The sequence below is a fragment of the Pezoporus occidentalis genome, unplaced genomic scaffold, assembly GCF_034315485.1.
Source record: "Pezoporus occidentalis ecotype Australia unplaced genomic scaffold, CSIRO_AGI_Poc_V1 ctg78, whole genome shotgun sequence".
Lineage (NCBI taxonomy): Eukaryota > Metazoa > Chordata > Aves > Psittaciformes > Psittacidae > Pezoporus > Pezoporus occidentalis.
Window position 1 is genome coordinate 1,867,141 of NW_026916137.1, and position 16,734 is coordinate 1,883,874.

General features: G+C 44.0%; 2 protein-coding genes across 5 annotated transcripts in view; one reads left to right on the top strand and one right to left on the bottom strand.

Annotated features, from left to right (window-relative positions):
- Positions 1-5,602, bottom strand: part of TIMP3 (TIMP metallopeptidase inhibitor 3) — a 38,548-nt gene extending 32,946 nt beyond the window's left edge. Inside the window, exon 1 of the mRNA XM_062602695.1 lies at positions 5,309-5,602. Coding sequence (XP_062458679.1) covers positions 5,309-5,432 — 124 coding nt within the window. The 5' untranslated portion in view covers positions 5,433-5,602. The remainder of the gene's footprint in view (positions 1-5,308) is intronic.
- SYN3 (synapsin III) overlaps positions 1-16,734 on the top strand; it is a 257,234-nt gene that overhangs the window by 158,317 nt on the left and 82,183 nt on the right. The window lies entirely within an intron of this gene.

The window sequence follows — 16,734 nt, forward strand, 5'->3', positions numbered from 1 at the left end:
CAAATGGGCTCCTTTCTTCTGTAATACTTGCTTGGTTGGGCTACATAAGAGCACTACAAGGTACTGGAGCTGTGAGGGAAAAGAAATATGACTTCAGACAACATCACGACATTAAAAAACTTAAGTGTTTATCTTAATAGCTTAAGTGTTAAGACCAAGGTGACTCACTGAGTGCTTCTACTAAAGAGCCTCAGTCCCACCCACCATGACTGTCAGTGGGTCATGCATAAATACAGACATCCATTTCATCAGATGCCAATCTAGTTGCCATATCTAAGAGACTCTGAAAGGTCAGGATTAACTGTATTTAGTGCCTTGGAAAATCTGAGTCCACAAATGACCTCTCCTATGGTAAAACAACCAAATCTGGTCATCCTGAAAAACAGACATGAATAAAGCAGGCCCTTCCCAACCCCAAATGAAAACTTAAAATGCTGTTAGTGTATATGGCTGTATATAACTATGTTCCCCTCAGCCTGCTTCTTCCCAGAAACATTAAGAGAGCAGTTGGCAGGTAGAGAATTCTCAAGAACAGGTGGAAAAATCAGTGAAAATGAGAACAAAAGAAATGTCTACATAAAGCAAGCAGCTCTAAAGCTCAAGATTAGAACATCTGGCTCCCTGCTGGCTCAGAGGTCTTGCTGGAGTTACTTCCTTCAGGAAATCTGGGGTAAGCATATGCAACAGTAGCAAGATAACAAAGGAGCTTTATGCAACATTCGGCACTGCATCTTCCAAACAGTATTTTCCACCATATTTTTTATTAATACATACATTTGGAGAAGTGGCATATTCCAAATCCCACAAGGTGATCTCTCTTCTCTGCTGTGCACTTTAATTGCAAATAACCAACAAAACTGATAAATAAGCAACTTCTATTTCCACTTCTATTAAGTAGGGAAATTCAGTTCAGAATAGCCATCTTCCTGACAGAAGACATGACCAGGCACAAGGAACATGCTCTTTCACCACAGCTTTTACCATGGACATTAGAAGTTAAAAGTTTAACAAATCTCCCCAATTTCTTCCCATGTAAAATGGAATTCACAGTACCCTTTTATTTATAGGGTACTTCTCAGATTTCCTGCTTCTAAAATGCCTCAAAGGGAAGTCCAGTCTAAAAACAAAACCACATTACTTCCTCAATAAAAGCCAGATTCCAAAGTGGATACAATGCTTTTGCAACCATTACTATGACATGCAGTCCAAAAATTTGTTTCAAATTCATCTCAACTAAAAAGATTGGCATAATAATTAATGGAAGCTGGTTTACTGTAGCTTTAAAATTAATTTGGCAGACCTTATTTGTCTGCCTTAAAGGATAAAGCATCCAATGTGACCTCACTACAGAGTTCATGTCAAGGCAAAGAATGCATGTCAAAATCTCATGTATGATCAAGTTGTAAGCTAAAAGAGATATGCATAACTAGTGAGAAGGTGGAATGATCAATTCAAGAAAACCAGTGAAAGACAAAGGGCAGGTTTTCAATTAGGTGCTTAGACTTTGGGCCAAACAAATTCATGAGCTTCCTCTTTGTCTGCTATTTTCTGCTCTTCTTGTATCACATTCTCAGCTCAAAGGAGGCCACTGCAGATGTTGTGATCTTAGTGCTATGGGTACAGCAGGATGGAGGAATGACTGGCTTCCTTGGCACCAAGGATTTCTTGGCTTACCTTCACCTCCCCAGAGCTTGCCAACTCTAGCTCACCAAGAGTCAGGTTATTTAGAACAGCAAGGGGCAATACCCACCATCATCCTTACTGAAATAGATACTTCTTCCCCCAACACAAACTCTACAAGGGAGTGTTATTTTGAGCTCCTTTGAACTTAGGAAAGAGACAGCTAGCAGTGCCATAGCTCTTTCCTGAAGTACATGCACGAGATGAAAGCAAGATAGGTGTGGAGTGGACAAAGTACTTATCACTTGCAGACTGGTTTGACAAAAGTCCAGTAATTTCATGTATTTTTCCTCTTTTTTTTTTTTTGTTTGTTTGGGTTTTTGTTTTGTTTTTAAAGGGGAGGTGAGGGAGAGGGGGCCAGCTCAAAAGTTCCTGCTGCTCCTGCAAAAAAAGGACAAACAAGCCCTTTTCATGTCAGCTATGTCCAGCTGGAAATGTCACAGCTTTGTCACAATGGAACAAAGCATGCCTGGTGTCTGTTCTTTCAAAAGGTCTCTTAATTCAAATAAAAGAAAAATATTCACATCTGGAAGGGGTCGCAGGCAGGGGGTGGGAGTGGAGGAAGCAAAGTTCAAATGGCAACTCATAGCAGTTGCTGTTTGTTTTGCTATTTGTCTGATTATTGTACTGCCTGTTCTGGCACTTATTGATCCAGTTAAAGAAAGCAAGCCAGGAGTTAAAACAGCAATTTTATTATTGATTGACCTCAGACAGCCAGATGAGACACACCTCTTCGCTTTTGCTCTGTTCATCATGCTGGAATGCTCAGACTGAGTAAAAAGACCCTTTGTGACCAGTCTGGCAGTAGCTACTCTTCCCCCCCACCCCTCTTCGTTAATAATAAAGATATTGTTGCGTATCGAGTCCAAGCTTCCTTTAGAAGACAACCTTCACTTTCAAATGATGTACATTTTGAAATCCTCCTCTTTCTAATGGTTTATTTGTCCATCTGTTTCTGTAAAGATTAAAATCTTCTAATGACTGCAGAGCTGGGAGGTCATATCAGAAAGGAGCCACACCAAGATCAAAAATTAAATGTCCAGTGAGATCAGATTAAAGGAGAAGAGAATAAACTTGAGAGCAGGACTTCACTGGCTAGGCATGAAAGACCAACACTAAGAATTTGTCTTACACTCCTAAATGTTTTCTCCTTCTTCAAAATCCAGTGCTTCTGAAGATGAAAAGCCACTCGTAGGCTGCCATCTAGCTAGTTAATTTCTTGTATTGTTTTAGGAGCTATTTTAAAAAAGCTCTTTTGCTCCAGCCCTTACTGCACTGACTCCTCCCTTTTGAGCTGGTATTTTGTCAGGAGTTTCAAGAGCGATAAAAACTTGCTGCCAAGTCCCCTTCTTCCCCACAATGTGTTTTATAACCCAGCGTGTAGTTTAGTCTGTCTAAACACTGCATTAGTACACTGCTATCAGTTTCCATGGAGATAATTAACTCCTCCAGAGCCACAATGCTTTAGCATGCTTTTTGCCCTTTCAGCACATGAGGGACATGACAGCATCTACTAAAATCAGCCTGCAGAAACATCATGTTTTCCAGACAGTTCTAGCAAATGTAATCATTTACTTTTGCTTCAACCCATCACACAGCTGTGGTCTTAACCAAACTTGCATTTCAGTCATCTACTAGAATGAGTTGCTCTTTCCCCTCTTCCTTCTCCTCCTTTGCCGTGATGTCTGAAGGTATGACAGCCCCACTGACACCAACTTTTTGAACTACTATGTCTCGGGGCAAAGCCAAGGCATGAGATATAATGAAGCGTCCAGAAGAGAAGAAGAAGAGATGAAGGTGATGACTTTGAACTCAACCAGAAATCAGAGTAGAAAACAAAAAAAAACTTTGCATCTTGAAGTTTAAGATGAAACATCATAATTTACCACACTTCTGGTTACTTGTGTTTAGCAAAAATATATTGTTAGCATGTACTCATTACATATTTAACACCATTTTCATAAGTTGAAACAAAAACCTACCCTTAATCTAGTATAACACAACCTAATTAAAGCAACAAAGTAGACCTTTGCCCAAAATGGATCTAATGAAGCCCACATGCTGTCATCAGCTCCAGCTGTGGAAAATACAGTTTCCCAGCCTGACTTTCACAGAAAAGACAATCTCTCCAGCAGTTGCCGCTTTGGTGGCACGCTTATTGATCCAAGCTATGAAAACAGTAACAGAACTTTGTATACTGCAGTTTCCTGGGAGAATTCACAAGTGTATTTTATAAACATTTTCCAGGGTATCATCACTGAAGCAAACGGTAGCCTTCCCAGCACTTTTAACATATAATGTTTTTCTTAGCGTTTAAGAGCTGATACACTCTATAAGCTACACATGAATACCCAGGCATAACTGCAGTTTCTGTACAAGAGTTAAAGGCAAGAGGGAGATTTTTTTGCCAGTAAGCTTGGCTAACCTGAAAGAGCCACTGGCAGGGTTCATAGCAATGGGTGTTCTGCTGCTGTGAGAATTATTTTCTAGTTGACTTCCACAGCAGTTGCCAGAAGGCTTTCTTTGTAGGTTCTACTAGGAATCAGTACTGTGTAGGTACCAGCAATGCAAAGTCCCCCAACCCCTTTTACACTTCACTACTAAGCCTATAAAGGTGCAAGAAGACTTCACTCATGCAGCCCACTCACAACTGCTGAAGTGACAGCCTTTATTTACTGTTATGTTGATGTGTGTCAGTATTAACTCAAAAGACACCACTAATTAATTTCAGACACTTTCCTACTGGACACTTACCAAGCAGCAACCATATTTGGTTAACCATCCTTGGCTACAATCTGAGACCAGACTCTCCACTACCTCCTCCTCAAGAGATTCTGAGAACACTTGTCCCCTAAAGATAGTGTAGTAAAGATCCCTAGGGGTGCTAAAATCCACAGCAGAGACCATCAGCAGGGAGCCAACGAAAGTGTTCGACTTTCCAAAAAGCATGCACTTTTGCACACCTCCCACAGCTGCAAAGATCACAATACAGCATGCAGAAAGACACTTGCTGCCTGCTTCTCCAGCCCTCCCCAAAGCGACTGGTGCAGCACCACCGATCCATATGAGCTATACCTTTCATACCAACCGCCACATGCAGTTTCCCAGCTTGAAAGAACTTGTCCTAATCCTGCCTCCTAGTAACTGCCACCAGGCTGTGGAGGAAATTTTGCCGCCCACACCTCCAATTGTGTTTTTGTTTTGCTGTAGGAAACAAGCCACTCTCACAATTACTGATTTCTTACAAGTATTTCTTGGAGAGGCTGGCACCACTGCCATGGGACAGGACCTGCTGCCTCAGGAGAGATAAGGGGGTCCGCCACCACACACCTCTCCACCCAGGCATATACAGCAGCTACGGAGCCGTTACCCATCTTGCAAAGGCAGGTCACCCCTCACAGGTTTAACCCACCTCACCTCCACTTCCATCGGGTGACCTGCAGGACGAAGACTCGCTTGTGGTGACAGCTCGACTGCTGCCCGCACCCCTCAGGGTCCCGCGGAACTTTCTAAACAGGCGAGCAACAGGGCAAGTGCCGAGTCCCCCGGGGAGCCCCTCCAGCCCCGGCGGGGCCGCCTCAGGCTGAGGGGAGGCTGAGGGGCGGCAGTCGCCACCCACGGTACTTACCGATGTCGGAGTTGCAGAACGCGTCCTGCGGGTGGATGGGGACGCAAGTGCAAGCCTCCACCACCAAGTCCCGCAGGCTCCAGCTGCAGAGAAACACGACGAGGAAGCTCAGCCACGCCGTCATGTTGCCCCCCCGGGGTGCCTCCTCACTTGTGCGGAGCAGGAAGGCAGCCGCGCTTCTCTTCGCCTCACTTTACTCTCACCTCCTAACACCCCGTGCGCTGTGACCGCCTGCCTGCCTGCCTCCTCACACTACCCCTCTGTCCCGCCGGCCTCAGCAGTACAGCCTTAGCTCAGGTGCGAGCCTGATGGAAGAGCAAGTACGCAGAGGGCGCAGTCCCGAGCCGTGCAGAGCTACACTGCACCACGGAGCGCCGGTGAGCGGAGTTATAGCCTCGATCGCGCCCTCTCGGACTCCGGGGGCGCCGCCGCCCCGGACCAATGGGAACCCCGCATTACCTCATCGGCGGGAGCGGCCAGCGGAACGGGACGGAATGGGGCGGGGCGGGGCCGCGGCTTCAGCGCCTTATACGGAATAGTGCGGGGAGCGCCGCTTGGTTGAGTGCGGGCGGCGGCGGTGGGGCGGGTGGCCTGCCCGCCGTGGCGCAGGTAGCCGGGGCTCTGAGGAGAAGTGCCCCGTCCCGTCACGGTGCCACCGAGGTGAGTGTGCGCGCTGCACTCTCACAGCTAGTTGTACCCGCGAGTATCCGTCCCGCAGCCGCCAGTGCCCAGAAGGGTCTGGCCCTGAGGAGCCTGTGTGTTCCTCTTCAGCCGGGACCCTCGGCTGCCCGCTCTGCACCTCAGGGTGCGAAGAGGCACCTGGAAAACGCGAGGGGTTTGCTGTTCTGCTGGGAGGAAAATAAGGTGAAGACCTAGCTGAACCAGAAAGCAGGACTGCATCCTGCGGGTTTTAATAGAATCGTAGAATGGTTTGGGTTGGAAAGGACCTTAAGATCATCGTGTTCCAAGCCGCATGCCATGGGCGTATACTCTTGCTCAAATGCTCCTTCTCCTGTCACATCGTTACCCACTGCTTCCCCTTCTCACGGCTCTCGGTCAGAAAGGGGTCATAAACTGCTAAAACCAAGCTGGCAAAAGCAGTGTCATATCTACCCGGGCACTCCCAACATTTCACCTCAAAGTATATTTTAGCAGAGCAGCTTTAGTGGAATTTATAGAAAAGTCCTGTTTGTTTTGTTTTCCCTTATCCGCTTTTGGAACTGTAAATTTATGTCAGCTGTAGAAATGTAAATGTTATAGAAGAGATGGGACTGTAAGGAAGGGGATTGCCAGCTGCAAGATACAGACAGCCTTATTATCCTGCAAAGGGGACCGAGGGGTGATTAATCACAGTATCAAACCAGTGTATATAATATCAGAGTACTTTCCATGGGGTTTACAAGACTTAAGCATGTCTAGTTATAAATTATGCTGGTATTAAAGGCCAGGGACCAGCTGTCCTGAATTTCTAAATAGTCAACTAAGTCTTCAGATTTACAATTCTGCTCCATCTGGGTGAAGCACAGCCTGCCTACACCTTTTCTTTAATCATACTGTCCACAAAAAACTAAAACCTCCAGTCTTATGGAAACATAGGCTTTTATTTGGAGCACACACAAAAGCTCCAAGATGGGTGTTGCTAGTAGAGATCAAAGTTACAATGCTAACAGTGGGGAGTGCAGATTCCTACCCTTGGTGTGACACAGACAACCTGTGTGACAGCTTTGCCTCACTGCTTCAAATCCCAGTCTGTGTAATGGGGATAATAGTGATGGGAGCTTCTCAGGAATGTGTATTAATGAACACACGGAAAAAATTAGGTGATGTGGGGGTGCTAATGGATCATGAAGTAGGGTATTAAACAGCACATTTAATTTAGTCCCGTCAGTGTTCGAATTGTTGTGTTCCAAATTGCTGTATGAGAAACTGTGCAAAAAAAAACTCTTTAGGTACTTGGACTGTCTGCTCAAAGTACTGCAGCCGAAGTTGAATCCATCAGATTGGACTGTCATTTCAATCTCACCGAGTGTAAACACGGAACAACTTCACTGATCTCAGCAGAGTAACATGGAAGAAAAATGAGGTGTGTCTGGCACTTTCATTTTTCTTTTGTTGTTGTAAAAGGCTGGGTATCACAAACATCATGATACACCTGGTCCATCAGCATCTCAGATCAATATCTGAGGGAAGTGGAGTTATTCCATAACTTGACACTGGTGTAAATAAGAAAGAGTTTGGCCCACACACAACTAGATTATAATCAAAGCTCCACCACCACCTCCCTTCACTCTCTGGGCAAGTAACTCCTCTGAGTATGTTTCTTCATTTCTATAATAACACCTTTCCTGCATGTTCTGAGTTCTGACAAGCTGTATGCTTTGTAATAAGCTTTAAATTGGGTACTGTGTATATGCTGAGTGTCTGTAACACAGAGATGCAGGACACATTCAGAAGAGACTGAAAAACAAACTCTTCAATTATCTTCTCAAGAGGGAAGAGGGAGAGGAGGGGGGCTAGAAGTTACTGCAGTTATATGGAGCCCTCCAAGGCATGGAAGTAGATCATTTTCAGTGAGACTGACCAAGCTTGTTAAAGTAACACCAAGTATGTGTCGTTTAGAGGAATTAGTTCAAGCTGAGAAGCAATCTGCCATTACTTTTCAGGATGAAAAGAGGTGCCACCACTTGATCCAGTGGCAGGGCACATCTGTGTGGAAGGGATGGTGTGCAGGCTGTCTTTGTGGCAAAGCTTCCATACCATTATTTGAGAGGTGATCCAGAATTTTTTTTAATGCATGTATTAGCATTGCCTGGACAGGTAATACCTGTGTCCTCTCAGTTAAGGTTTAGCTGATTCACCAGCTTGTTGGACACTTAGATACGCTTTTACAAAGAGATTAACTTCTCTGTTAGTAGTAGGGTTGCAGGTTTTCAACCAGGACTGTATACTGTACAATAATAACAATATTTATTTGCCATTTAAAGGGCACATTTCATGCACAGAGACCAGAGTGCTTTATTTTTGTATATCACAGGTAAATAATACTGAGAAAAGCTCATTCTGACCATCGGCCTGCTGGCAGGCCTTGGTTAAATAATTTCACCTGCCTGTACATTTGTCTTGTTATCAGTAAATAGAAATCTTGTGTGCTATATTAGCCTCTCTCACTCTGGAAGAGCCAGGTGAGTGTTTATTTGTATGAGAAAATTTGATAATGGTGTCAAAATAACACAGAAAGTCAGTAAGGGAACTGAAAGAAGAGCTCTGTCTGAATTCTTGTTCTATGCTGCATGGGAGAAACTGCAAAGGAAAAAAAAAAATAAAATAAAACCTAGCATTCCTCTCCTTTGACTAGATAAAACTTTAAGCCTTATATGTCCACCAAAATGTAGCAGAGAAAGAAGGAGGAAACAGAGACCTTGACCTTCATATGAGAAAATTAGAGTTCACATTTGGTTAATGTGACCAAATGAAAAAATCAGTGCTATTCCAGTCCTCCACCAAGAACACACTGTTGAACACAATTAAGGATCTCTCTGCTTTACTGGGCAACTACACCACTTCATGCTGTGATCTTCTCGGATCCCACAAGCTAAGCATGACCGGGATGGGTCAATAGTTGGTGTGAAAATTCCCAGGGAAAGCCATGTCATGCAGGTGGTGTTGACTGAGCAAAGACGCCTTCTTCCCTCCCTCCATCCTGCACGAATGTGTAGACACAGTGCTAGGGGGCACTGCGCTGCAAGAGATGGTTACAAAAGGCAAGAAGCGGCTCAAGCTAGGTTCATTGCAGTATCTGAAGAACCGAATCTGGAAAAGGAAATATGTTAAGCCAGGTGTGTTATTTAAAATTCAGGAGAGAGCCCTACCTTCTGATATCATAGATACTCACTGAAGATTACATCAGGAGCATATTAACAATATCATTTACTTCCACAAGTCCTGCTTGTGGCTGGGAAGGACTAACTTGGAGCTAACTGCAGACGCTGAGATAAAAGCACTTTGGGATATTCCTTCCAGAGGCATAAGGTGTTGCTGTAAATGAACTAAAGTCATATTCCCTTCTATTCACATTTCATTGTGAGGGATGCCGGCTGCCTGAGAACTGACAAAAGCATTTGAATGTAAGTAGTACAGAAGGGCTTCGTCAAACTACAGGAACTGCTGGCCAAAAAAAAAACCAAAACCAAAACAAAGCAGAAAGAGAGGGAGAGGAAAGAAAAGCAGGAAGAAAGAGGGAGTGAGAACAAGAAATACCCCCCACTATCACCACCACTAGAGAAAAATAACCCTGACACATGTAGTGGCTGAAAACACTCCCGCTCATCAGCAGACCTCAGCTGGTTTAAACTGGGCATGGCATGAATGAAGTCAGGAGCCTTCAGCTTATGATCCAAACAGTACTGTCACCTCCTTAACAATATATTAATTTTAAAAGCTTAGGAGTATGGGCATTTTTCCATTTTAACTTTTCCTCAGTAACTTCACTTGATTCATGAGTGTGGAGTCCTGCTGTTAGCATTCTAAGCTGTCCAGCTGCCAACTTACTCAAAGGCTTCCTCTTGTCCAAAAAACTTCAAGCTGACAATCCTCGTATCTCCTACACCAGCTCAGCATCACATCCTCTAAGAGATGTCACTGTTTTTCTGCTTTTATGGGGAGGAGAGAATAGGTACTTTCAGAGTCATCTGATGTCCTTTTTTACAGCACACTCAGTGCCATCGCATATGGTAGTACAGACTGATCATGCTTGCATTGGAGAAAGATTCTTGTGTTTCATGATTATCTATTTCTTTTCCAGAATGTCTGTTCTTTTCCTGACAATATCATCTGAGAAGACTGTTTTGTTCAAAATGTTTGGATTTGATATGATTCATGTGTGACAAAGGTTGAAAAAAAGCCTCATTTATTTCCTCCATTGTATCAGTGAACTTAACATGCTACTTAAAATAAGAAGTCTCTTTCTTCAAAAATGTCTTTGATTCTATAAAAACATATTAAAAAAAAAAAACAAACATTTGATCTCTTTCTCTGAGGTTGCAAAGGAATTGTGTCACCTTCCTGTCTGCAAGCCAGACATAGGTAGCACTCTATCCCATTCCCAAGCTTTTAATTAGAGGTACGCCGTTAAACCTTCATCAGCTCTAACGGTTCTATACTGTATGTTCAGACTTCAAGGAAACTTTACAGATTGTGCTTCCTGAGAGCGCCCAGCCCAGGATCAGAACATAGGCACCATGTGTTGCAGGAATATCACTTCAGAAAGGATTGTAAAATATGAAATCACCCTCTCGGTAGTGGGGGGATCTCCAGTCAGGCTGTGATGTGGCATCAGCTGTAGAAGGGCAACCAGGAAATATCTTTTAACAGCCTTATCAAGCTGAAAATGTTTCCTGCACATGACTGCTCTTTGGCCCCAGTCCAGCAAAACACTAAGGCACATGTTCAACTTTAAGCACACAAGATGCTCTACTGAAGTCAACAGGACCATTTACATGCACGAAGTTAAATATAAGCTTAAGTGCATTCCTGGATCAGGGCCAAAGGGCTCAGTACCATGCAGAGTTCAAGCCAGGAGGCCATGATTAGATGGCCTGACAGAGTTTGGGGGGGGGGAAGGACACAACATGATTTGCTTGGTTCTACCTGCCTGTGTCTCATTCCAAGCAATTAATTTTCCCTCATTTTTGTTTATAATAGTTTTTCTATTTCTCTTGCTTTCCTTTCATGCTGCTGTAGCCATTTCCAAATTGAAGTTTTGTTTTTCCTTTTTAAACCCTTCTAAACTGCATCAATAGCTTTAAGTGACTGAACAAAGAGATTTCAGATAGATGAAGTGCTTCAAATGGTAATAAGGGCTGGTGTTCCCAGAGCTTTGGAGGCTCACACTAAGAAGAGAAGAGAGTGAGAGCGATTGAAAATCACTTTTCTGTTGTTCCTTTGTATGAACTGGTTTCTGGCTTATGCAATGCACAGTAATTAAAATGGCTGGAATGCCTCACATTTTTAAGAGAGCTTTAAGGCAGCTCTGTGGCATTGTGGCCAGCAGAGTTCATGAGCAGATTCGTGGCTGCAATCGAGGTTTGACATTTCCATCAGCATAACTTGAAGAAGACAATGGAGGGGAGTTGAGGAAGAATGGGTAGACACACTAAAGCAGTAACATCTGCTCCCTGTATCAGCTCCATGAGGAGCTATGGGGCAGCCTTCCTTTTGATAAGAGCCTAAAGGCTGGTGTGGTCATCAGAGATCTCATTGCTTTCTTTCACTGTAGCCTTCATTTCCTGCCCAAATTCAAGTGTGGGACAGCACTTACAGCTTCTCTATCTCTCACTATATCATTTACTCATAGTGCTTCTTCCTAGGCATTGTACAGGATATGTCTCTTTCTGTGAGAGAGGGTTTGCATTTGAGTACTGGCCACTGCAGTTACTGGGAGTACTTGTGGGGGTCCAAACAACTCCCTGACGTTTAGCAGGCAGACAGCCCAGCAGACTGGCAAGTCTCTCTAATCACAACAGGTTGCTCTCCCTGTGATGAGGTTTACTCTGCTTGGCAGTGGTAAGGCAGTATCTTGCTGCTTTCAAGTCCTCCTGGCACAGCAGAGAATTTCATCTTCCTATTTTCCACTTTTATCATTTGAGGTGGCTGGTTACTGCATCCCTAGTCTTTTGTCAAGAGCTGGCCTGGCTTCTCACAGTGGTGAATGGCCACAGAGGAGCAGGAGATGAATTCAGCCTCTCTTGGGAGGGAAGATGACTGGCCTGATGATAATGACCTTTTTGGCATGTTGAGCAACCAGATCCTTCTCCCCTCATCTCTCTGCCTCTCACCAGCCTTCTGAGGACATGAACTGAGCCCACTCCCTTACCTCCCAGCATAATCCTTCTCCCACACGTCAGAGTGCTTTCCACAAACCCATCTGAGTGTAGGGAGGTAGAGAAAGATCCCAGGTGGGAGACAATAATCCTGTATCTCTTAGACCATTCTGTGGCTAGCAGAGCTGCAGTCCCTCTAGGTAGTAGGCCACCCAGGCCCTAGGATATAGCACTGATTTTAAAGCATGTTGGAACCTTCTGAAATCACCATACTTGTGAAGAGCAGAAAGAGCAGCACCAGGGGGTTGGCATTCCACTTTTTGTTACATTAATGAGCCTGAAAACAGTGTCAGGCTGTCAGGTCTGTAGGAAGGGTCTTTACCTGCAAAGCATGTGCAGCTGCAAAAAAAGTTGCTATCTCTTGCTTCTCCCTGCAAAACCTGCAAAAACTTCCTGCAAGAATAAGCCACTCACTTCATCCCCATAGTCCAGGTATTACTAGTTTCACCCCTGAAACTGCAAGTAAAGGTGTTTGTTAGTTACAAAAATGGACTCTAATGATGAAGATAGTGTTCCAGGAGGGAATGAACTCGGTGATTTCTGTCATGCATGTCAGCACATAGGTGTCAAAAGTGAGCAGCCGTTCCTCTGTGGGGAGATCCCAACAGAGATTGTTGCCTTGGCATAGGATTTTTTTCCTTTCTAAATCCAAATTGACTTTTTCAGTGCTTTTGTTCCTGTGTTCCCAAATCAATGCTGTATTCTAAACAGCTGACTACTCACTTACACCAGGGCCTTCCTGCACATTCATGGTCCCAGCCAGTAGAAGCTAGGGGATTTTTGATCTGAGATTTCAAGGACGAATCTCTTTCTTCTCTGGAGCAAAAGGCAGCATTTCGGTTTCCTCACTCTTTTGGATTTTTTCTCCATAAATCTTGGCATACAGTGTGAGACACAAGATGAGGAGATGGTAGATCAGCAGCCTGGAGTAAAGGCTCTTTCATTTATTTATTGCTTTTCCTTGAGTGAAGAACAATACATTCCTCAAAGGACCTTTTCATGTGTGAGTTCCACACCTAATGTATTAATGTCAGGAATGAAAAGATCAGTGTTTGATTTAGCACAGATGTGTGAAAATAGTATTCTTTCTCCACTGAAGACAGAGGTAACAATCTACAGCCCCTCCTCCCCTTTCCTTTAATCTGACTGCCTCTACCACTTAGTTATGCCTATGTGCTTCTGAGGGGTGTTTCAGTGGAGGATGCAGAAGTATGAAAAGACATCACAGTGTAATTATAGAACCTTTCTGTCCATTTAGCAAAGTAGCCTTGGTTTCCATTTCATTGCGAGTGATAACAGATATTGTGCAGCAAGAGTTAATCTGTAACCAGATACAGAGCAAACTTCCTGTTTTTCCTTTGCAATGAATAAAAGTATCTTTACCAGGGACTGTAGGGTTAGGATTATGATCACATCCTTTATTAGCAGAACCTTAAAAGAAACAGTGTCCTGTACTGACAGAGTTCAGCTCTTTCTGATTTTAACTCAGTCTGTAGCAAGAAAAACATGCTAGCTCATAGTGGGAGTGCTCTTCTGAGGGAGAGACACACGGTTTGAGTGAGGGTACTTGCATCCTCCTAGTACTACCCAGAAAGAAGGACTTGCAGTGCATAGCAGAGACAGCAATGAGAACTACTCAGAGCTGCCAGGAAGCAACCTCTTCTATTGGAAAGTGTCCCTGCCCATGGCAGGGGGATTGGAACTAAATGATCTTAAAGGTCCCTTCCAACCCAAACTATTCTATGATTCTATGAATGTATGCACAGATCACATACCAGGAGCTGAGCTGTGAAATTACCAAAGCTTGAACATGTGCCCTGAGCAAGAGAACAGCTCTCTGTAGCTCTGTCCCTAGTAAAAATGCCAATGAATCTCACAGAGAGTGTTGGCCAGGGGTTGGCAGCCCTAGTGCCCTGATGTGAGAGCCTGGACTGCTTCAGTGCAGTGGTTCGTAACAAGAGGCTAAGCAGCCGGAGAGGTACTGAACATTTTTAGTGGTAACAGATGTCCAACACTATCTTAATACAGTACATTTCCTCTCCTTTCCTCTCCATTGATGACTGTTGTGTCTAGGGCTGACAGTTGGCCAAGAGGCTGCTCCACAGCATAGCTCCCATTCTTGCCATCTCCCAGCATCTGCAGCAATGATTGTAAGCAATGCTTAAAGCTAACTGCAAGAAGAGATAGAACTCTCACCACGCAGGCTAGGGCTCTCCCTAGACACCTAGCTGAGGTCAGTGAGGAAAGTGCCCTCAGTGACAAAGTTTTGCAATGCACAGGAGGGATCTACAGTTTGCTTACTTGATGATTACTGGGAAACAATCAAAAAAGGGTCTGAGCAACAGCAGTTTCTACCAACAGAGAAGTGGTTCTCCAGCACCCAACAGCATGAAAGATAGTAGTTTGATAAGCATTTTCTGTATTTTCACTTGAAATGTGACTTTGTGTTCTGTGGATCTTTTTTTTTAAGCAAAATCTTGCTTCCCATTCTCTCTGTTCAAGTTCAGTAGAACCACCATAACCCCAGTGAGTAGAAAGGGAGGGGAGGGAAGAAGGTCTGCTCAATGCAGGCAAATCCTTACTGAAGCTAGAATAGAAGGCACTAATCTCACCTCCCTTATCTCATAGGATAACTATGGATACACCTTCTGAAGGTATTGCGATTCTCTCTCCCACTGTTCAGATTAAATGATCTAATGCTCAAGAAAACCTTCTTCCACTGATACTTGCAAAACTTCACTTTTGTTTAAGGGAATTTATTGTGCCAAAGAAGCAGGATCGTCAAGAAGAGCACAGCCTGCCTCATGGAAGGATAAGGAGCAGGCTTGGAAGGGAATTGGTTTCCCCATCCAGAATAAACCTTCACCCCTGAACATTATATATAGCGGCAACTTAGTCTAGAGGGGCTAGTACAACATTCGCTGTTCATGGCTGTAAGAAAATAGCACCACAGAGAGCTGGCTGGAGGAAGCAAAAACTTATTCCCAGTGTATACAAGAGCATTTCATTCTCCTTGTGGAGGCAGAACCTAGCTCCTTAACACAGACAATGACTTCAACTCCCCTAAGGTGTTTCCACAAGTATCAATGTGATTACTTTAAACAACTTCTCCCACACACCCCTTATTCTTGTTATTCCAACCTTATTCTATCTGGCATTTCTGGGAAAGAGGAGGGAGGGCAGCAGTTAAAGCTATGCCTATGGCTGAATGTAAGGGATAGTTCTCAAAGGATTCCCTTAATCAAATTCTGCAGAAGATAGGCTGTCTCTCTGTAATTCACTTCATGTCTTATTCTAAGGCCATATGCTCTGGTCACGTGAAGATTTACAGTCTCAAATTTACTGGCCTCAGAGAATCTGACAGAATTATGCAAGAAATCATGTTCCATAATAACTGAGGCCTCACACAGCCGTGTTTTCTAAAGACTGCTTCTAACTCAATAGATGGCTCCTCTAGAGCTTTGTAAGCCCTTCTGGGGAAGAGGGAAAGGGAGAAAAAGGGGGAGCTGCTGATCATTGCCATATGTGAGAAGCATCTCTGCCTGCATGTGGGTGTGACGTCCGTGTTGTCACAGAGGCTGAGCTCTGCAGAGCCCCTCTGTTTCCTGTTTCCAGTCAGCATCTTGCTGCTGGAGAAGGAATCCCAAATCGTTCTGTACTGCAGTTACAAAAGAGGAAAATGATGGCCAGTGGAGGGGGAAGGGGTGGGGGAAATCCTCTTAAACAGCCTCGTAGGATGTCTGGGCAGGGATATGCGCCAAGAGTCCTAAGAGGCAGTAGAATAAGTGGGAGTTTAGCAAACAACTGTTTTCTTTCTTTGACTAGTGTTCCTCAGAGACATCAGCACTCCAGTTCTCAGAGCTAATTTTAGCTGTTTGTGGTTGGCCTGTTCCTAATGTCCCTTTCCTATCTCTCACACACACTGAACCTTGGGATGCTCTCTGTGGGCTGACAGATGATGTGAAAACCTCTAATCTGCAGGTCAACTGTCAAAAATTAAGTGGGATCAGGGAACTGGAAGCACAATTTGCTTTTTTCCAAATAAGGGAGATATATTCATATTAGAAGTTCTTAGCATACCAAGTTAGTGGTTTGTTGTTTTTTCTTAAAGTATATGAGGGGAATGACTTATCCTTGAAAATTTTATGGTATCCACCAAAGATGTTATCATCCCATGGACACTGCCTTTCCTATAAAGACTATGACTGACATGCTTTCATTATTTATTGGCCCTGCTCTTCTGTAGGAAAACCAAAACCACATTGTCCCAAACACTGTACTGATATAAAACACACAGAGGAAGTCCCTGCCAAAGGGCACAGAGTACATGCTAGAGAGGGTTCAAAATTAACACAGTGGCAATAAAGCTGCAAAGCCAGGAGAGAAGAAACTTGCAACGAGTGGCATTCATACTCACAGGGAGTCTGAGTCTTACCTGCCTTACGCTCCTGTGATGATTTGATGTCAATGCTTTATCTTCCACGAAATTTGCTGTAGGGTTCTGGAAGTGTTCAAAAACTGCATGGATGAGACCCTCAGTGACATGGT